General features: G+C 37.9%; 2 protein-coding genes across 6 annotated transcripts in view; one reads left to right on the top strand and one right to left on the bottom strand.

Annotated features, from left to right (window-relative positions):
* Positions 1-23,355, top strand: part of ZNF518A (zinc finger protein 518A) — a 53,547-nt gene that overhangs the window by 26,653 nt on the left and 3,539 nt on the right. Inside the window, exon 5 of the transcript XR_003797053.1 lies at positions 9,933-10,020. The gene's annotated coding sequence lies outside the window, so the exon portion shown is untranslated. The remainder of the gene's footprint in view (positions 1-9,932; positions 10,021-23,355) is intronic.
* BLNK (B cell linker) overlaps positions 7,177-23,355 on the bottom strand; it is an 81,377-nt gene continuing 65,198 nt past the window's right edge. For 4 of the 5 annotated variants that reach the window (XM_029245502.1, XM_029245505.1, XM_029245504.1 and 1 more), the window contains 4 exons: positions 20,364-20,440; positions 19,456-19,539; positions 16,663-16,818; positions 7,177-12,320 (listed from right to left, as the gene is read on the bottom strand). In XM_029245502.1, coding sequence (XP_029101335.1) covers positions 12,201-12,320; positions 16,663-16,818; positions 19,456-19,539; positions 20,364-20,440 — 437 coding nt within the window. In that variant the 3' untranslated portion in view covers positions 7,177-12,200. The remainder of the gene's footprint in view (positions 12,321-16,662; positions 16,819-19,455; positions 19,540-20,363; positions 20,441-23,355) is intronic. The other variant, XM_029245503.1, reaches the window with a different exon arrangement.

Genomic DNA, 23,355 nt, shown 5'->3' on the forward strand with positions numbered 1-23,355 from the left:
TAATAGTTCAACTTTTAGAGTTTGAAATATAATTGAAATATAATTTCAATACTAAGCATTCAGCACAGATTGAATTCTAATAGTTTTTTATAAAAATTTTTGTTTTCATTAAGGAGTCAGGTATTTCAGTAAAGGGTCAGACAAATAACTTAGGCTTTGTAGGCCATTAGTCTCTGTTGTTAACTACTTTGTCATAATGCAGAAGCAGCCATAGATGACACATGAATGAGTTTGCCTGTATTTTAATAAAACTTTGTTAAAAAAAAAACCTGTCAGTGGGCCAAATTTGGCCCATCAAATGGTTTACCAACCCTTGCTTTCTCTCAAAGATCGGTTTTTAGATTGAGATTTTTATTCAAAACAGAAGTTTGATATAGTTTTTTTTTGTGATATACACCAGCTATATAAAAGTTACAAGTATGAAAACTAAAATGTAGGTATATACAGTTAACCAAGGTAGATGTATTTGTTTGAAAGTGAAGTGAATGTAAAGGTAATGAAAATAATTAGTGGGTGAAGTAGATAGGTCTTTTGTGTGCTAAGGGTAATGCAATTTATGGAGAGATTAAAAATGAGATCAGTTGCTGTGAGAATTTATGTCCAGGTTAGATGAGAAATAGATATTAGTTCTTTTAGTGACTTGAAATCACTGGTGAGAAAAAGTAATAGGAATTCTTTAGGATGGGGGGAAATGGAGGTTAGCTGAAAACAGAATGTTGTATTAATTCCATGCAACTCACTTCATATTTTTTCTTTTTAGTAAGATTCCTTTTCACCATTGACATCTGCTTACTTAGGATATGTCCCATTTGTGTTGAGGTGTTGGCTCTGTTCCTTGTCACAGCAATTTGTTACGATCTTTGTTTTCAGCAAAGTGCCTTGGGGATCTCACCTGGTAAAACTTGCTGGGGGATGTTAGTTAAGAGTGCAGTATTTGCAAAAGAATTTCCCTATAATGGAGAGCTGAAATAGGATCAGCTTTGTTGATTTGGGTATTCATTGCTTTAAGTATGCTTCCTTTAATAACTAGACAAGAAGTAGCCAATATCTTGGAAGAGGTGTTTGATAATCTTATTTGAATTATTTTTTGACTATTTCTCTGTCTAAAATGGCTTCTGTTAATAAATGCCCCAAGTTTAAGAATCTTTTTTCTTTAAAAAGTGAACATCATAAATTATCATAGTGTAAACTTGAGTAATGTAGGAGGAATGTTAATATACATCAATTTTGAAAATCATGATTTTAGTCAATGCCAAGAATGTACTTATAAAAAATACTAATGCCTAGTAGAGACATTTTTAATATGTTAAAAGAAGAATTCTTCCTTAATAATTTAGAGTCCTTCAACCAAAAGTGAAGGTTATATTCAGGTTGCAACTCAAATTGCCTCTTTTAATTAAGTAGTGAAACATAGGTGCCTACTGTCATCAATTATTTCATAAGTTACTGCTATGTTATTGTAGGAAAGCAAAATGAAAACTTGGAGAGAGACCAAAATACTATTTGCAAATGACTTTATTTCAATATTTTGAAAATCCAAGAGAGTACGTTGAGAAATAGTTTTCTGAACACTTAAGAGTAATCATTTGGGAGGCAATAAAAGAAGACCCATTTATAATAAGAGCCACAAAGTAAAAAATTGTGTGAAGCTTCCAAAAGAAAAACCACAGAACCTAACTGGGAGAAATACAGTGTTTCTGGGTGTAAGGTTAAATATACTGCTGTTCAGAAGATCTCATTTTCCATGCCTGTGCCCCACAGAAGGCTTGTATTGAATAAGGTGGTGGCGGCTGGGTAGTGGTGCCCATTACCCCATTCCTAATTCATGCAGTATAAAAATCAGGACAGGGCAGCTACAGAACTGTGCAGTCCCCCTTTCCCTCACAGCTTTGTTATGAGACTTAACCTGCTCTGGTTGGATTGGCAGTCATGTGGCAGCATACATCTCTCCCAGCTTTCTTGGGGCAGGAGAGCTATTGTATGTACATTCAGCAGCTGGTGAACCTTGGCACATTCTAGTCTCCTCCTATGCCTTCCCCAGCCACCGGCACAGCTGTTCCACAGGGAATATTCAGGGAGCATTCAATGTAGACCCAGTTTCCCAACATTCCCCCACCCCACAACCTGCTCCATAGCACAGAGGCACAGGGGTCCTGTTCAGGGGAGCGTTGGAGTGAGCTTCAAAGATTTGGTAAACATGCTGTCTGTTACAAGGGGCCTGACTTTATCTGGATCAGACTGGAACAATTTATACCCTATAGTATTGTTGTAAACAAGAGCAATCATCTAGCAGTTACTGAAGGCTAACAGTTGCTGGTGATACCACTAGATATCACTGAGAAGCTTAAAGATGAGAGAGAGAGAGAGAAGTCTGAATAAAACTGCAGACGTCCCTTGTAATCAGAAAGAATGTGTGCATGCTCAAGGCTGCAACCACATAGGAGCAACCCTTGCTGAATGTAGGGCAAATCTTGTAAACTCCCTAAACAGTGAAAGCAGCCTCCAAGTCACAGATCCAATGGTAAAGGGTGTAAATCTCTTACTGATTCAGGGGGCTTAAGCACAACCTTTGATCAATCTGGCTGGTTGCTAGGTGGTGTTGACTTGAAAGCAACCCCTAGGAGTCAGGCTTAAAGATAAAAATGAGGGGGAAACAAGTTGAGCAGTGACAACAGAGGCTGCATACTGTGAGGGGAAAAAGACTTGGTGAATTAGTTTAGCCAAATTACTAAAAACAAGTCCAGAGTGGGCGAGGAGTATGCAGAGATCCTACAATATGTTACCTAAAATGTCCAGCTTTCAATATAAAATTAGACATTCAAAGAAACAGCAAAGTGCGACGTATGAGGGAAAAAGGCAATAGAAACTTCCTTTGAGGGGTACCAGATGTAGGATAAATGTTAAGCAGCTATTATAAATAGGTTCAAAGACCTAAAGGAAACCAGATTTAAAGAATTAAAGTATACTGACAATGTCTCATCAAATGGAAAATATTAAGATAGAAATTACAAAAAAAGAATGAAATGAAAATTCTTGAGTTGAAAAGTATAATAACCAAGGTGAAAAATTTACTAGAGAGGCTCAACAGTAGATTTGAACTGGCAGAAGAATCAGCAAACCTGAAGATAGATAGAAATTGTGAAATATGAAGTACAGACAGAAAATAAAAATGAAGAAAAACAGTCTTCCTCACACCACATACACAAAAATTAAAAGGGAGTATAAACCTAAATATAAGAAACTATAAATCTTGTAGTAGAAAATATAGAAATAAATATTTATGACCCTTGTTTAGTCAAAGCCTTCTTAGACTTCTTTGGTGTCATCACCAAAATCACAAATGAAAAAATAAGAGACGAAAGATATATCGAGTTTTTATTAGAAGAAGACATTGTAAAGCTGATCTATTTCACCTAGTTTGGATTAATACCAATTTAATTTCAATAATAAAAACTTTGCAGCTTCATCTCTCCACCTCCCCCCATGCTGTTATTGTCACAGATTATATAGCTTTATAAATAGTGTGGCCATCAATGTAGATTTATAATTATTGCTTTATGCATTTTTCTTTTAAATGAGAGGGAGGAAAAGTTACAAGTAAAATGTATGTATTTTTTGTCTTTTATATTTACCTATGCTGGTATTTGTATTTACATTTATCAGTTGTGTATTTCTTTGTGTGGAATTGCATTACTATGTAGTGTCCTTTAAACCTGAAGAACTTTTTTTGTAGAACAGTTCTGCTAGCAATGTTTATCTGAAAATGTGTTAATTTTTCTTTCCTTTTTGAAGGTTAGTTTTGCTGAATATAGAATTCTTGGTTGGCAGTTTTTTCTATGCAGAACTTTGACTATGTCATCTCACTGCCATTTGGCTTCCATGGTTTCTGATGAGAAATCAGCTGTTAATCTTACCGAGAACCTTTTGTATGTGATGAGTCACTTCTCTCTTGCTGCTTTCAAGATTCTCTGTCTTTCAATAGCTTGATTATCATATGCCTTGTGTGCACATTTTAAGTTTATCCTACTTGAAGTTTTTGAAGCTTTGTGGGTTGATAGACTAATGTTTTTCATCAAATTTGGGAAGTTTTTATTTCTTTAGATATTCTTTCTGATGCTTTTTTTTCTCTTCTTCTGAGACTCACTTTTTTTTGTTTGTTTTGTTTTGTTTTTTGCGGTATGTGGGCCTCTCACTGTTGTGGCCTCTCCCGTTGTGGAGCACAGGCTCCGGACGCGCAGGCTCAGTGGCCATGGCTCACGGGCCTAGCCGCTCCGCGGCATGTGGGATCTTCCCAGACCGGGGCACGAACCCACGTCCCCTGCATCGGCAGGCGGACTCTCAACCACTGCGACACCAGGGAAGCCCTGAGACTCACTTTTTAATATGCTGTTATGCTTGATAGTGTCCCTGATAGATCTCTCAGGCTCTGTCCATTTCTCTTCATTTTTTGTGTTTCTGTTTCTCAACATGGGCAATATCAATTGACTTATCTTTAAGTTCATGGATTCCTTCTTCTGCCTGTTCAAATCTGTTGCTGAGCCCCTCTAGTGAATTTTTCATTTCAGTTATTTTACTTTTCAGCTCTATAATTGAAAGTTCTAGAATTAAAAATTCTTTTCATAAATTCTGTCTATTTATTTACATTCTCTATTTGGTTGAGACATCGTCTTACTTTTTTTTCATTCTTTAAACATAGTTTCAGCTCTTTGAACGTATTTAAAATAGCTAAATTAAAATCTTTGTTTAGAAAATCCAGTGCCTGGGCTTTTTCAGGATTTTTATTGATTGCTTTTCTGTGTGTCTGGGCAATACTTTCCTCTTTCTTTACATGCCTTGCAATTTTTTGTGTTGTAAACAGGACATTTAAAATATTATAATGTGGCAACTCTGAAAATCAGGTTCTCCACCTCCCCACACACACCCTCCAGGGTTTGTTGTCATTTTTGCTTGTTGTATTTGTTCGTTTGTCTAGTAACTTTTCTGAACTAAGTTTGTAAAGTCTTTATTCTTTGTTATGTGTCACCAATAAAGTCTCTGTAATGTTAGCTTAATGGTCAGCTAATGATTGGACAGAGAATTCCTTATATACTTGGAATGAAAAAGTCTCTCAGTGTTTGCCAGGGGACACTGTGTGTGTTTTTGTGGTGACCCTGCCGCACTTAGCCAGGCAGTTTACAGCTCTGCCTTAGCCTTCACTTCTTACTTCAGCAGAGCCTCCAGGTCAGCCAGATAGGAGAGCTTATGGCATTCTTAGGTCTTTCCTTAGTGTACACACAGTCGTGGGCATGCGTGTGACCTAGATTCCCAGGAGTATGTTAAAGCTTTACAAAGCCCTATTGCTTTTCTCCCTAGCTTTTTGGTTAGGGATAACCCTAACCAAATCGCCTCAGATTTTATCTATCGCATCAGACAGCAGCGACTAAAACATCTACCTGTCAATGTTTTCAACATGGCCCCTAGGTAGCAGCTGTATCTCTCTGCCAGCTTCATGTCAGACAAAAGCCAATCTTCCAGGAAGTCACCAGAGTAGTCAAAACAAATAATTACAATTCTCTATGAATGAAGTCTGTTTTGTTTCCCTCTGATACCAGGAATGAGGTTTTTTATTTATAGGACTCTGCTGACATCAAACTTAAGGGTGAAAGACTGACAACTTTCTCTTTAAGATCAAGAAAAAGAAAGGATGTCCACTCTCACTGTGTCTGTTAAACATTGTACTGGTGGCAGTTAGGCATCCAAATGGGAAAGGAAGAATTAAAATATCTCTATTTTTAGGTGACATGATCTTATGTGTGGAAAATCCTAGGGGATCCATTAAAAAACCTCATAACTAATAAAAGAGATCATCAAAGGTGCAGAATACAAGATCAATAGAAAAATCAATTCTATTTCTATACTTTAGCAGTGAGCAATCAAAGTGAAATTAAGAAAAAACTTCCACTTGGCATCTAAGGGAATAAAATGCTTAGGAATAAATTTGACAGAAGAAATGCAAGACTTTTACACTGAAACTACAAATCATTGTTGAAAGAAATTAAAGAAGACCTAAATAAGTGTAGAAACATGACATGTTTGTGCATTTATTGTTAAGATGGCAGTACTACCCAAGTTGATTCACAGATTTGATACAAGCCCTGTCAAAATTTCAGCTGCCTTTTTGCCAGAAATTGACAAGCTGATTCTAAAATTCATATAGAAACACAAGATACAGAATAGCCAAAACAATTTTTTAAATTAATTAATTTACTTATTTTTGGCTGTGTGGGTCTTTGTTGCTGTGCGCAGGCTTTCTCTAGTTGCAGCAAGCAGGAGCTACTCTTCATTGCAGTGTGAGGGCTTCTCATTGCAGTGGCTTCTGTTTGTTGTGGAGCACGGGCTCTAGGCACATGGGCTTCAGTAGTTGTAGCACGTGGGCTTAGTTGCTCTGTGCTATGTGGGATCTTCCTGGACAAGGGCTCAAACCCTTGTTCCCTGCATTGGCAGGCAGATTCTTAACCACTGCGCCACCAGGGAAGTACCAGCCAAAACAATTTTGAAAAGAAGAATAACATTGGAAAACTCACACTTCCCCATTTCAAAACTTACCACAAAGCTACTGTAATCAAGACAGTGTAGTACTGATGTAAGAATAGACATATAGGTTGGTGGAATAGAATTGAGAGTCCAGTAATAAACCCAAACATTAATGATCAATTTATTTTTGACCAGAATGTCAAGACAATTCAACATGGAAAGAATAGTCTTTTAACATATACTGCTTGGACAGCTGGATATCCACATGCAAAAGAATGTATTTAGATATTCCTTCATACCATGTATAAAAGATAACTCAAAATGGATCAAAGACCTACATGTTAGAGAGAAAATGATTAAAATATTAGAAACATATAAGTTGAAATTCATTAAATTGAAAACATTTGTTTCAAAGAACTCAAGACAATCCACAAAATGGGAGAAAACACTTTCAAATCATATATCTAATGTGGGAATTGTACCCAGAATACACATAAATGATTACAACTCAATAATAAAAAGACAACTCAATTAAAAAATGGTCAAAGGAGGGAATTCCCTGGCAGTCCAGTGGTTAGGACTCTGCGCTTTCACTGCCGAGGGCCCGGGTTCGATCTCTGGTTGGAGAACTAAGATCCCACAAGCCATGCAGCCCAAAAAAAAAAAAGAAAAATTGTCAAAGGATTTGAATAGACATTTCTGCAAAGAAGATATACAAATAGCTAATAACAACATGAAAAGATGGTTAACATTTTTAGTCATTAGGGAAATACAAATCCAAAGCACAATGAGATATTACTTCACACCCTTTAGGGTGGTTACAGTTGAAAAGACAATAACAACGATTGATGAGTATGTAGAGAAACAAACTCATACACTGTTAGTCAGGATGTAAAATGGTGTAGTCACTTTGGAAAACAGTTGGGTGTTCCTCAAACTGTTAAGTATATTTGCCATAGGATGCAGAAATTCCACTTCTAGATATATACCCAAAAGAAATGAAGAACATACATCCACTCAAAAACTTGAACAAAATTGTTTATGGTAGTAGTATCCATAATAGCCAAAAAGTGGAAACAACTCAAATGTCCATCAATTGATGAATGAATAAACAAAATATGGTATATCTATATAATATATTATTCAGCAATGAAAAGAAATAGAGTACTGATACTATAACATAGGTGAACATTGAAAACAGTAGGCTAAGTGAAAGAAGGCAGTCACAAAGGACCACATATTGTATGATCCCATTCATATGAAATGTCAAATATGCAAGTGTATAGAGACAAACTAGATCAGTGGATGACTAGGATGGGAGCTCGGGGAGAGTGGAGAGTGTCTGCTTATAGGTATGGAGTTTCTTTTTGATGTGAGAAGATTCTAAGCAGATTGTGGTAACGGTTGCCCAACTCTGAATATAGTCAAACCCACTGAACTGTATAGTTTTAAGTGGGTGAATTTTATAGTATGTTAATTATATCTCAATAATACCATTAAAATTATCAACTAGTAAAAGTTGGTTAACTATTAGAAGGGGAAAATTGGATATTAAGGAATGCAGAAATGACAAGTGAGAATAAGCAAGGAAGAAACTAAGCCCTTAGAATAGGTCTCACCAACCCCTAGTCTGAGATTCAGGCCTTGTTGAAGAGGTTGTAGCTGCCACAGGGACATTCAGGCTGCTGAGAGTGAAGAAATGTTCTAGAAGGTGCAGACCTGACTGAGCCGGTGTGTGGGAATAGTCAATTCAGTGGCTGTGAAACTCATTGGAGGGTGCTGGTCAGCTAGAGCTGGTCTACTCCTGCTAAGAGTTAAAGAAACTCACTGGAAGGTGCTGGCAGCCTTGAGCTGGCCCACAGGAAGTTTCCTCACCGAGTGGCAGACAAACTCATAGAGGGTGTGGCCAAGCTAGAGCCTACTGGGTGGCTGAGAGAAATTCATTGGTGAGAACTGGTGGGATAAAGCCAGTTAGCAGAACCTGGCCTGGGGGTGCTGCAGAAAAGCTCAGTGGAAGATGCCACAGCCCAGAACTGGTCTGCAAAAAGTGACCTGCTAGGTGGCTGAGAAACTCAGAGGAGAGTGATTGTCACTGGGCTTCCCTAATCCACTGATAGGGAAAAAGCACACTGGAAGCAGGGAGGGATATATATGTATATATATATATAAAGCAGCACCCTTATTGGCCCATACTCTGCCTCAATTGATGCCATATTCTGTTACACTTATCCACAACTCTGTGAGCCCCCTTGATTGGTATCCTAATCTTGTTATGATAATTGAGACCCCCCTGGCTTCTGATATGTAAGTGCTGCTATCAATGTCCCAGGGTTTAGACTATTAGCCCTAGCTACCATTAGCCCTGGCCAGCAGAACAAGGCTACCAGTGAACTTCTTAGTGATATTTGCTCCTTTCTTACCAGTGCATTTCTAATGGCCTTGGTGATCACACTTGTCCTTTGGGACATAATTCTCTGGTGGGCCTTCTGCCCTCACATAATATATCCACTCCAGCACGCTCAGTTCCCTGAGCCTTTTAATTCTCTCCTCTACTATCTGCCATAGCAATTCAGGCATTTCACCCTCAATCAGTGAAGGTCATCACTTTTTCTAGTCTTCCAGGAGCCACTCAATGAGTTTGCATCATCTCCTAGGGTCATTGCCAGAGTATTAAATTATGTATCCTGAGAAGCGCCCTTAAGTTAATAAATTATTCCTTATCCAATCTTATATTCTGGCTTCTTTGCTCAAGTATTCTCAAAATCTAGTTCCATGGTACTCCCTCAGCTCCTGCCAGTACATGGTGCCTAATTCTTCAATCTCTTTCAGGACGTATTCTTTCCTCCCTCAGCAGGCCTAGCACATTTATAGCTGATTTAAGCTGCAACTTAACTTTAGTTATTGGCCTAGCAGCCCGGACAGAAGGTAGGGGCATATCCTGAGGGGTATTTCTGTTGCCTTGCAGGGGAGAGGCCTCTGCAGTGTCTTCCCACACAGGCAGAATGCTATTTCTTAATGACAGGGGTTAACTCTGCTGACTCTGAGGGTTCAGAGGAGTCTGGGAAGCCAAATAATTGATGGCATTCACCATTAATGATGGTTTTACCATCATTCATCCCCAAATGTTCTCATCCCATCTGTCAGGGTCTCAGGGTTTTTGAACTAGGACTCTGACCGTGGTTGGACAGACCTGTCTTGGTTTAGCATTAAATTATCTTTGCATGGAATTCCCTGGAGGTCCAGTGGTTAGGACCCAGTGCTTTCACTGCTGTGGGCCTGGGTTTGATCCCTGGTCAGGGAACTAAGATCCCACAAGCCACGCAGCGTGGCCAAAAAAAAAAAAAAAAATAGTTTTGCAGTTCAGCAACTGTATTAAATCCTGAGTTTGGTCTTCAGCTTTTTCTTCTCTCCCACTGCAGGAGATTAGCAATTGGGTCACCACTTTGCACCAGGGATGGTTCATGCCTCAAATATCCCAAGGATGGAGTCCTTATTGTCAACTGGGTGGTGAGTAATCTGGTTCAAAGATGCCATCTTAATGCCTACTTTCTTGAAACTACTCCCGGTACTAAATCTGTCATTTGGGTCTTCTGGGGAGAAGATGCTGAGATGTAATTAGGAGTACAAGAGGTTTATTGGACAGTAATGCCTGGGGGATGGAGCAAGATTGAGTAAGAAAAGCTTTCACACCATAATGCAGATCTGATACTGGTGAAAGAAAAGGTTGGTGAGTGGAAGCAGAATTAGGTATAGAAAGCCTCAGACTTCCATGCACCACTGACAAAGTCAGCCAACTCAATGGATACTTTAGGTTAAAGACTATCCATTAGTTAGAGGAATTCCATGTTGGGCAGAATTAGCCAGACTGAGGGCTGCTTAGGAAGAGCATAGGCTTGGCTCAAATCCCAAGGCAGATTCTGAAGGCATTAACAGCTAAAGGCTGTCAGCTAATTGCACTCCTACAGCTGAATGCCAAATTTTTTCCTGATGGGAGATCCAAACAGTGCACCTCCATAGCTGCCATACGATGGGGCAATATCAAGTAGTGTGACATTCATGTAACTGGAGTCCCTGAAGGGGAGGAGAAGAAGGATAACAGAAAAAAATATTTGAAGAAAAAATAATAATTGAAACTTTTTCCCTAAATTTGATGAAAACTATAAATACAAAGATCCAAGAAGCAACATGAAGCTCAAGCAGGAAAAAGAAAACCATACCAAGACACATTATAATCACATGTTCATCATCACAGGTGATAAAGAGAAAAGTTTTATTGCAGCCGGAGAAAAAAAGCACACATTACGTACTGAGAATCAAAGGTAAGAATTACTGCAGACTTGTCATCAGAAACGCTGCAGGCCAGAAGAGTGGAATGATATCTTTAAGGTACTGAAGTGATCCTAGAATTCTTTCTCTAGCAAAATTACCCTTCAAAAATGAAAATAAAACAAAGAAAATTTCACAAAAGAGAAGTCTAAGATATGTCATCACCAGTAAAATTGCTCTATCTTAAATGTTAAGAGAAATTCTTCATGTGGAAGGAAAATGATACCAGGTGGATATTAGATCTATACAAAGGAATTAAGAGCACTGGAAATGATGAGTAAACAAATAAATATAAAAGTGAAAGGGGGGTATTATGACATTTAAGAATACAGTTATTTTTATAAGTGAGTTTGTGAGTTCATAACCTTCTAGAATTTCAAAATCCTTTCAGATTGCTGTCTTACTCAGTGATCAAGTGCATTCCTCATTTAATTATTAGATTTATCTTAATTAGCTGCTTTATCATTTCAGTGCTGTCTAAAGTACACAGTAGGATAGAAAGCTTTGATATGACAGAGTATAATACATTGCTGGGACAACCTAAGACCTTGGATATGGCTACTCACAATGGTATCTCTTTTATTCCTGAGTGTTCATCAATGTCTGCTTTTCTGCCCCTGTTCTGTGGGCTGTTTCCCTAGGCTTTTAATCTAGCTTTGCTCTCATCCCACTCTGAACCTCATATCAAGTTTAGGGTCCATTTAATAGACATGCATATCAAAGAGGGTATAATTATATTTAATAAGCTAAGCTAACAACATAATCATGGATAAGAAAGTTCGTATCTGTATACATCTCCCATGGTTGGGAGCTCACAAAAAGGAACCATTACATCCCCCTTATTTGTATTTATAAATATCATATATTATCTATATTTTATTTTCTACACATTAAAATTTTAACCAAGGCAATTGTCAAGCACTGACAGTAGGCGTCCTAGTTACACTGGGGCACTAGGACCATTGTGGTGGTCTAAATTTTCAGCAGCTTTGTTTTATCCAAGAGAATCATTTTCTTTTTCTGGAAGTAGCGTGTTATTTTCTTACATGACTGAAAATACTTTACACCTGTTTTTTTAAATAAAGACATTTATTTGGAGAATATTAGTAGCATATTCTCAGCCTCACCAGATATTAACAGTTCATCAAGTCAGGCAACAGAACATGTCCATGTGAGCTTCTTATAAGGAAATCGACGACCACCTCATCTTCCTCATCTACCTCAGCTTCCTCATCTTCTATTTTATTACTGGATGATTCATAATCCAAAATATGAAGTTTTTGGACTTTTTCCTCAAAAGTAGAAGTAGGTAAAATGTCTGAAGCAATGATGTTGACTTCCTTTAAAAAATTTTTTTTAATTTATGAAACTTTAACTGCATATTTCAGTCTTGTGGAATCTTTTGTGTTATTCTGACTGTCAATAAGAACCAGGGGACTGTGTTGATGATTCTTGATGATTTCAGCAACACTTCCAAAGTACTAGAACAAGAAAACATAGATGAATTATAAATTGGCATTTATATTAACAGTGAGCTCCACTCCTCCCGTCTTCTCCAACTCTTTCAAGTTAGTCAGAGTTACTAGGTCCCAGATGACATTCTATCCAAAAAAGTCTAATTTAACAATGGCTGTAACCTTTGAGGTGGCAGACCCTGGCCATTCAATGAGACTGAAAATGCAACTGACATCCTCAATTAGTATAACTTCTTAGAGAAAATTACTTTATTGAGTTATGATGTAATATTTTAATATTTTGTTTTTATTTAGTGCCAAGTGTAAAACTGTCATACATTGAATTTCTCTACATTTTTATAAAACATAGATTATCTGTTATGTTTCATGTATTAGATACAAGGACTGAAGTAGTAAATTAACGTTAGAATTTAATGTGAAGAGAGTTATTTCCCAGGTTAATTCATGTTTGTTTTTGTGTTCTTTTTTTTTGAATAAATAAGGAAACCTTTATAAACCCTCATATACCCATTTTTGCTTTAGCTCTCAGTAAGTTTAGAGCTAAATTAGTGCCTAGTTAATAATTTCATGCTAGGCTCTTACTATACATACATATTTTTCCATATATTAATTCCTATTGTCTATTGGTTTTAGTTTAAGGCTATCACAATTTTTTTCCGAAAAATGATCAATGTTTTAAGTGAAAGATAAAATAAGTATAACACAGACCAAGAAATGAAATGCATTGATTATACAAAAGTGCTACAAGCTCATGATCATCAGATAAATGCATTTAGAGTCATTTTTTTAAAGGGGTAATTGTTTTGCAACACTGCCATATAATTTAGCAGTTACCACCAATTGACTTCATTTTCTCTTAGTTTTTCATATAAGATAAACATCTGGAATAAAAAATGTTTAAAAGCCTTTATTAATTATTTGAATAGCTTCCAAATATTATATATTATATAAGTAAAGTATTCAGAATACTAGTCATTTTTCAAACGAAACACCAGTTGTCTTTTAGATAATTGGCTTCTGAATATTAGGTCAGGGAGGAGAGACAGAGACTTTCAAGTACCTTTAGTCCTTATTTCTTACTTTCTCTTCAATCATTCAGCCCTCCTGTACTTGCCAATGAATTGTTTTTATGATATTCATAAAGACATTCATTCTGTTTGTTTGGCACAGCATATTGTTAAACTGAATGCAGTTGGAAGTTAAATTTATGGACTAACACACCAGGAAATGAAATAGTACAACCTCTTTGAAGTGAATTCCAAGTGAAAAAGTGTGTTCTGAACCCAGTAAATACAGGAGAGAGTTGCTTTGCTTATACAAATAAGCATCTCATTCTGTCCTTATACTCTTCTGAATATTTCTGAGGATTGCTGTGTTGCAGAGTTTGGGGATTAAAATGTTTGAAGTAGGGGGTTGAGCTGAGTTGAAATGTTTGAAGTAAGGACTGGATTTGAGGCATATTTGTGATTTGACTGAATGAAGGATTGAGCATAACTTAGTTGCAGTTTCTCCTTAACACTTTTTTTTGGTCTACACTAATTCAGTGTATTTGAGATATTCATACATGGACAGAAAAACAATTGTTTGATAACTCAAAATCCCATGGTCAATAAAATAAAGCAAACAGATCTCAGAGCGATAAAATACTCAAAATGTATCCACATAATGTCAAAACATTTGCAAAAAAAGTTAAACAGTTAATCAACTAGTTACTTTTTCTACCCATGAATACCCAAACACAAATACAGACAGACAGACTTTTCAAGATCTCCACATGGTTGACATCATGTAACCAAAGTTTTCATTTTTCAATTCAGATGTTCAGTATATGGGAGAAATTATCTTTTTATTATAGATAATTTAAGTAAGTGTTTTAAAGGACTCTGTCAGTACTTCCAGATACTATTATAATAATATGTATTTATTTTGGTATCCATAGGCTGGATAACTGGGGAGTGGGGTGAAGCTCTGATCTATTCATTCTGAGGTAGGGATGAAGATTCTTTAAGCCAAGAAGAACCACTGTTTATCAGAGTTTCCTAGCAGGACAAGGAAGTCCAGAGCCCCTCTGAGAGCTCAAAATTTATCTGAGTGAATTTCAGTACCACTAAAAAGGACAGCGCCCTCACCTACCCTTAAGCCTCTTATAGAAGTACTGGACCCCTGGGGAGGCTTTTTTTAAAAATTTTTTATTAGTTATTTATTTATTTGGCTGCATTGGGTCTTTCGTTGCTGCGCGTGGGCTTTCTCTAGTTGCAGCGAGCGGGGGCTACTCTGCATTGAGGTGCGCTGGCTTCTCATTGCAGTGGCTTCTCTTGTTGTGGAGCACAGGCTCTAGGTGCACAGGCTTCAGTAGCTGTGCTCGTGGGCTCTAGAGCACAGGCTCAGTAGTTGTGGTGCACAGGCTTAGCTGCTCCGCGGCATGTGGGATCTTCCCAGACCAGGGCTCAAACCCATGTCCCCTGCATTGGCAGGCGGATTCTTAACCACTGCGCCACCAGGGAAGTCCCTGGGGAGGCTTTAGAATGTAACCATCTGTCCAAAGTCACTCTGTCCTAGGATCACCACCATATCCTACTACTGATTACTGTTGAGGAGCATATAGTTTAAAAAATTTGTCATATCAAGGTTTCAGTGAGAATGAAGGTTTTTGTGAGTAGGGAGAAGCAGACAGTTCTGTTAAAGTTTAACTGGTGTGAAATGATAATGCAATCTATATTTTAAAACCCATTTGGTCTTGATCAGTGTTTTGTGTTTTCAGAGTTTTGCATTTCCTAACTATCTGAGACTTTATTAAAAGCAAAATAAAACTCCAAACTATAAAACTCCTCGAAGAAAACATAGGGAGAAAGCTTCATGAGACTGCATTTGGCAATGATTTCTTGGATGTTACACCAAAAGCACAGGCAACAAAACAAAAAATAGACAAATAGGACTACATTAAACTATACTACAAAGTTATAAGAGTTCTTTACATATTCTGGATATTAACCTCTTATCAGACACATAATTTGCAAATATTTTCTCCCATTTCATAGGTTGCCTTTTTACTCTGTTGATTGTGACCTTTGATGAACAGAAAATTTTAGACCATTTTATTATACCATATACAAAAAAAATAGACTCAAAATGAATTAAAGATTTAAATGTAAGACCTGAAACCATAGAAATCCCAGAAGAAAACATAAGCAGTATGCTCTTTGACATTGGTCTTAGCAATATTTTTTGGACATGTCTCCTCAAGCAAGGGTGACAAAAACACAAATAAACAAATGGGACTACACCAAACTAAAAAGATTTTGCATAATAAAGGAAACCATCAACAAAAGAAAAAGGCAACCTACTGAATGAGAGAAGATATTTGCAAATAATATGTCTGATAAGGGGATAATATCCAAAATATATAAAGAACTTGTGTAACTCAGTATCAAACAAACAAATAAGCAATCTAATTAAAAAATGGGCAGAGGACCTGAGTAGACATTTTTCTGAAGAAGACATGCAGATGGCCAACAGGCACATGAAATGATGCTCAACATCACTAATCATCAGGAAAATGAAAATCAGAACCACAATGAGATATCACATCACACCTGTGAGAATGGCTATTACCAAAAAGACAAGAAACAACATGCTTGTGAGGATGTGAAGAAAAGGGAACCCTCGTGCACTGTTGGTGGGAATGTACATTGGTACGACAACTATGGAAAACAGCATGGAGATTCCTCAAAAAATTAAAAATAGAACTGCCATATGATCCACCAATTCCTATCCTGGGTATATATCCAAAGAAAATGAAAACACTAATTCAAAAAGTTACGTACACTCTGATGTTCATACAAGCATTATTTACAGTAGCCAAGATATGGAAGCAAACTAAGTGTCCATCAAAAGATGAGTAGGTAAAGATGATGTGATGTATATATACAATGGAATATTACTCAGCCATAAAAAAGAATGAAATTGTGCCATTTGTGACAACATGGGTGGACCAAGAGGGTATTACACTAAGTGAAGTAAGTCAGACAGAGAAAGACAAATACCATATGATTTCACTTATATGAGGCATCTAAAAAACAAAGCAAACAAAATGCTGAGTCAGACTGACCTCATTAAGCAACAGGATAAAAGATATAGCTTTTACATCATACCAGTCTTTCTTCCTTTCTGTTTTCTCATAGGATATACTGCCCAAACACAGTATTTTATCTCGTACTCTATGACAATGTGCAAGCCTTAGGCCAGGTACTCTTGTATCCTTTCTCCACATCTCTGGCACCTAATACAGTATGATGGCATTGTGCTCAAAACATAGTTATAGAGTTGGATTAGAAGAGAAGTTACTGACCTCTTCACCAGTTTTCTTTCTGCCCAAAGCATACTGTTTTGTTGCTTCAATAAATCGCACAGGGATATTATATACTCGCTTATTAAAAAATACAACTAGTGTATATGGCTGTTTGGAATCATGGCCAGAGCTTTTCCGAATAAGAAATGATCCATCCTGTTTATTAAAAGAAAGAATAATTATGATTAGTGTTACTTGTATTTCCATAGGTTAAAAATCAGTTTATGAAAAATACCTATATTATATTCAAAAGGTAATTATTTAGGTATATGATTTTTATTACCAATTAGAGCTTGTTTTATTATTTTGCAAGAAAATACTTCAGTAAAATATATACTTACAGAAAATTCTGAAAGAGGTAAATGCTAGCTTTTTGAGGCACTAAATAAGATCTTATGTTTATAGGCTTTGGAAATGTGTGAAGGGACACATTAAGATCAAACCTAAAGGGCACTCTTGAGCTAGGAACCATGTTCACAAGTTACCTATGAATAAAAAAATATATCAACAAATTCCATTCAAAAGTGCTATAAGAAGAAAGCAGATATTGGGAATCAAAACATTTCAGCTGATAAAAATTCTCTCCAAAAATTTATGTTGAAGCAGAAAAAATATTGTAACACAACATTCCAAATTTAATTAAATATCTTGTAAAATATTCTACAATCATAAATTCAAAAATTATGAACAAGAAATAGACAAAAACAGGAAGAAGGAATGCAATAAAAGTTGATCAAACCTGGGAAAAAGCACTTACCTGGTGGCACAGTGGTTAAGAATCTGCTTGCCAATGCAGGGCACATGGGTTTGAGCCCTGGTCCAGGAAGATCCCACATGCCACGGAGCAACTAAGCCCATGCGCCACAACTACTGAGCCTGTGCTCTAGAGCCCGCAAGCCACAACTACTGAGCCCACAACTACTGAAGCCCACGCACCTAGGGCCTGTGCTCTGCAACAAGAGAAGCCACTGCAATGAGAAGCCTGCACACCGCAACGAAGAGTAGCCCCCACTTGCTGCAACTAGAGAAAGCCCATGTGCAGCAACGAAGACCCAACGCAGCCAAAAATAAATAGATTAATTAATTAATTAAAAAAACAAAAAACAACAACAAAAAAACCTGGGAAAGAAGCTGAAAAGAAAGACAAACCTGTATCAGAAATGAAGAAGAAATTACAAGATGCCCAAGGGACAATAGCCTTAAATGAAGATTTAATAAATGACTGAAGGAAGGCATGGAAACAACCAAGAAAGAAAACAAAAATAAATAAATAAAAAAGAGAGAGATTAAAAAAAAAAAGTACAATAATGTCAGAGTGCTTGGATTGAAAGAAAGACCCCCCCCAAAGGAAGATCTAAAATACATGTAATGCGAGTCCTTGCAAAAAAAACAAAATAATGAAACAGAACTACTCTTTAAGACTATAATTTAAGAAAATGTTTTGGAAATAAGAGAAAACTTAAATCTACATATTGAAAGGGTTTCCATCTACCTGAAAACATTGACCTGGAAATCCACTCAGAGACATAATCTGGTAAAACTATTAGACTTTAAAAAGAAAAGAATCTGCAGAGCCATCAGATTAAAATATCAAATTACATATAAGGGCAAGAAAGTAACATTAGCGTCAGAGTTCTCAGAAGCATCAAGGCAATCCAGTGGAGCAACACTTTTAAAAACTCAAGCCAAGGATTTTACATCCAGCCAAGATTTCCTCCAGGTATCAGGCTATGAAAAACAGTTTCGAAAGTGCAAGAACTCAGGGAATAACGTAAGCACAGTCCTTCCTGAGAATCTACTACAGCCCATGCTCCACAACCAAACAAAAAGAGATAACTGAGGAAGCAACAAGACTGATGGAAAGCATTTAATATATTTCATTGTCGAGCTAGGACTAAACAATGGTGGCAGAAAACAGTATATTCTGGACTTCCCTAGTGGCGCAGTGGTTAAGAATCTGCCTGCCAATGCAGGGGACAATGGACTCTATCCCTGGTCCGAGAAGATCCCACATGCCCCAGAGCAACTAAGCCTGTGCGCCACAACTACTGAACCTGTGCTCTAGAACCCATGAGCCACAACTACTGAACCCACGTGCCACAATTATGGAAGCCCTTGCACTCTAGGGCCCGTGCTCTGCAACAAGAGAAGCCACCGCAATGAGAAGCCCATGCACCACAACGAAGAGTAGCCCCTGCTAGCCACAACTAGAGAAAGCCCACACACAGCAAACGAAGACCCAGTGCAGCCAAAAAACCCCACAAAAAACCAGTATATTCTGACAAGGCAAGGTGCAAGTGGGCAGAGAAAAGAGAAAGAAAAAGAAAAGTGGCACTTTAATCTTGGATTGTCCAGACTGTTCTAGTGTTCCTATATGACTGCGCTTCGACTCTCCAAAAATTTACTTCCCAGTACTTTTTACCACATTGATCCCAATCTTTTATCCCAAGCATTGATCCAAAATAGTCTGTTACATTTCACTCCTGGAGGGATCTCATGTAGCACCAAGCCTTACAGAGATCCCCTCCAGAGCTTTCTTCTCTTCCACTATTTGGAGAGCAGTGGAGCCTATGGATCCATGTATAGATGAAAGGATAAGCAGCAATAAGATAGAGGAACAAAGAAAGAGGGAGGTACTTCAAAGAGAGGAGGGGATGACAGTTCCTCTTGAGTAATAAAGAGAAAGATCCCTGCATCCATAATTGTTGCAATTACTTAATTAGCATATTATCGGGATGACAACTGTGCCGATATAGGCTGAGGGCACAACATGAGATTTTAAAATGGTCAGACCTTGTTTGATCTGTATAATGCCTCTTCGGCCGACTTTCGATCGCAGGCACCAGCGTACCATGGTTTACAGTGAACGTCAGCTTCCTGTGAGTGAGAGGGCATTATTAAGCATGAGATGGCCCTTCAATGACACTGAACCTTCTGTGCACTAGAAACAAAGTCCCATTTTGCATTACCAGAAAGGCCTAAGTACATTTGGGCCAGTAATCTGAAAATGAGTTTTATGCTTCTTTTGATCAACCACAAGGATTATAATTGACTTTTCCCCAATTTGGCTGTAGGGGGTAGACTTATTATTTGAACTTGAGACCTAATCCTGCTAGATTCCTGAACCATTTATTCCTTTCTCCTAAATAAGTTATCATCTCCCTTTCTGTTATGATCTTACTGTTGCTTTGTGGAGCGTTTTATAATTTCCGAAGTGTTTTTACAAATATCTTATTTGATTCTTGTAACAACTTTGAAGGCAAGACGAATACATGCTATCATCCCTATTTTACATTTGAGAAAGCTTAGAGACTTGCCCAAGGGCACACCGAGTCCTTTCTGTCTTTTTTTAAACTATGCTATTTTATGTGTTTTAATATCATATGCCTCCACAGATCTATTCTGAAAAAATTACATAGTTTAAATAGAATCTATGTGAGAGGAAGAACAATAAAAACAACACACTTCTTTGCTAGTTTTGAAGAAACACCAATTGTTATTTATGGCATCCAGAATACAAATTAGTATAAATGGAGCAAAGTCTTAACAGTTGGGGAAAAAATGTATTCTGTACCCATCAGCAAATGACAACTCACAGGCTCACTGAAAATAGAATCTGTTCCCAAGCTTCACTCCAAAGTCTCTCTTATAAGAAGTCATGCCCTTTCCTGCAGTTTACTGATAACGAGTTCATTTCATACCTGTTCTGACAAATTGGAATTAGATGAAAAGCTGGGTAATGGGCCATCCACAGTTGGGCTTCCCCCTTCTGGAAATCCTGAAAGGGATTTGAAAAATCAGTGGATCCCATTATATCTTGAGCAGTTACCCTGCCTATACATACACCAAAAAATCCTTAAGAGTTGTGCTTCTCGAAGTGAGGTCTGAGGACCCTGGGAATCCCCAAGATTCTTTCAGGGCGTTTGCGAGGTTTTTTCCAAATACATATCTCTGTGAAGCCCAATTTTCCTCATATACTTCGACCAGTAAAACATATTGTAACAGATTGAATGTAGATGCAGATATGAGAATTCAGCTGCCTCTGTTATTTCAGACATTAAAGAGATTTTGAAAATGTAAAACAATGCCACTTTTCCCCCTAATTTTCTTTTGTTTGGAAAATATATTTTTTTCATAAAAATATGTTGTTAACATGTAATGAGTTTAATATTTTAAAAATGGATTCATAAATGTTTTAAATGTCTTCTAACTAATACATTAAATATCATTAGAAAGAAACAATAAACCATAGTTCTTTGGGTCTGCAATGATCTTAAGAGTGTTAGAATGGTCCTGAGGTCAAAATGATTGAGAATTTCTGCCCTAAGGCATAAACTCCCTCAAGGAGTTTACCATCTAAATGCGGAGACATGGAGACACATGAAATGGAGAAAATACTTAGCTGTATTCATTCATTCATTCATCTACTCACTCATTCATTCTTTATTGTGTACCTGCCATGGGTCAAGGCTTTGGGAATATACAGCAGTCAACAAAACAGCAAAATGCCCCTCCCTCTTGGAGCTTAAATTTTAACAGAGTGAGATAGGCAATAAAGACATAAGTAAATATATATACAATATTACAAAGTCGTAAGTGCTATGAAGAAAAGTAGGCAGGGAAGTGGGTGGGGAATAGCTTCGGATAAGTAGTATGTTTAAATAGGCTGGTCAGGGAGAGCCTCACTGAGGTGACACTTGGGTAAGATCTGTAGGTGGAGTGGGAGGAGGCCTGTGGATATCTTAGGAAACAATGTTGCAGGTGTAGGGAACAGTGAATGCTAGGGCCTGGCATATTTGAGGAATAGAGAGGGGGCCACTGTGCCTGGACTGCAGTGAGAAAAGGGGTAAAGAATAAGGGATGAAGTCATACAGGAGGTGGTGAAGGGACCAGGTTTGTGGGACCCAGTGGACACTTAGCATGACTTGAGCTTTAACAAGCATGGTATGGGAAGCTTTTGGAGGGTTTTGAACAGAATAGTGTGATTTGCCTGTCTTTTAACAAGGTCACTCTGACTCCACGGCTGGAAATAGATAGAAGGGGGCAAGAGCAGAGAGAGGAGGTCAGTTGAGTCTTGCAAGCCCAGGCAGGAGGTGATGGTGGCTTGCAACAGATGGCATCAGCAGAATTAGCGAGAGTGACTGGATTCCAAATGTATTTTGAAGGAACAGCTGGAAGGTGTGAAGAAAGCAAGTGAAGGGACATCCCCGGTGGCGCAGTGGTTAAGAATCTGCCTGCCGATGCAGGGGACACGGGTTCAAGCCCTGGTCCAGGAAGATCCCACATGCCACAGAGCAAATAAGCCCGTGAGCCACAACTACTGAGCCCGCGTGCCACAACTACTGAAGCCTGCGTGCCTAGAGCCCATGCTCCGCAACAAAAGAAGCCACCGCAATGAGAAGCCCATGCACCGCAACGAAGAGTAGCCCCCGCTCGCCGCAACTAGAGAAAGCCCACACGCAGCAACAAAGACCCAATGCAGCCAAAAATAAATAAATACATTTATAAAAAAAAAAAAAAGAAAGCAAGTGAGGAGTCATGGGTGACTCTAAGGTTTTTGACCAGAGCAACTAGAGTTGTCCTTTCTTAGGAGGGGAAGTCTACAAGAGAAACAGGCTTAGATGAACCAACTGCTTCAGATAAAAGTGCCCTGGACGTTCAAAGGTGACAGCCACCATTGTTAACAGGAGGGAGCAGTGACGGCTTGGCAGCCCCAGGAGGGCTGAGTATGAAGGAAGGCTGTGTTCTGACAGGTGGGGACAGTATTCCCGGGTGGGAGCAGCAAAAATAGGGTGGGAGGTCGCGCTCTTCTAAAGTACATAGTACAAGGAGGTTGGTGGTTTCCACAGTTTGGGCAGTTGGGGGGGTTCAAGGCTGACATTTTCTGATCCCTGAATATGTGCCAGCCCTGTCCTGTTTCTCACATCTTAGCTCACTTTGCCTTCACTTCCGCCCTTTATGGGAGGAGCTATCAGACCCCATTTTACAGGTGACGTCTTCCCTGACCACAGCAGCCCTCAACTGTCTCCATTCCTCTCTGTGCCCACCCACTGCCACCTTGCTTTATTTTTCTTTATATCACTTTAACATTTGCCTGATATTGTATGGCTTATCTAGTTGTTTATTTCTCCTCTAGTAGAAAAGAAGCTCCATAAAGGAAGGGACTCTGTTTTATTCACTGCTGTATCCTCTGGGTCTAAAATATTGCCTGGCACATGGCAGACAGTCAATAAGTATTTGTCAATTGAAAGAATGACTTGGGTTGAAAAACAATAAAGGGTATAATAAAGCTTTACGTAGTAAAAATACAATAAAATTTCTATAGCTATACCATTTCACTTTGTGTTCAGAATTTTAGAAAAGTTTGTTTCTTTTATTTAAGATGAATCAAAAATCCAATTAAAGCCTAAGAAACAGATTTATGTTTATATAAACACACATACTTTTTGTATATAATAATTATTCTCTTTATTTAAATTTATTGAATCTTGATTACTTTGGAATATTTTCCAACTTATCCATGTACAGGAGGGTTTTATTTTGTGTTTTCATTTTTTTCCTACATTGAGTAGAAAGTAAATCAAGGTTTGGGCAGCTGTGTTCTGTGAGTCTGACTTCATATATTTTTAGGGTATTGTATTATTAGCCTAGGGAAAATTTTCCAGATATCTGCCAGATCTTCTTTTCAGGGCG

Source organism: Monodon monoceros, unplaced genomic scaffold (assembly GCF_005190385.1).
Source record: "Monodon monoceros isolate NGI ecotype Baffin Bay Population unplaced genomic scaffold, NGI_Narwhal_1 Super_Scaffold_4, whole genome shotgun sequence".
NCBI lineage: Eukaryota > Metazoa > Chordata > Mammalia > Artiodactyla > Monodontidae > Monodon > Monodon monoceros.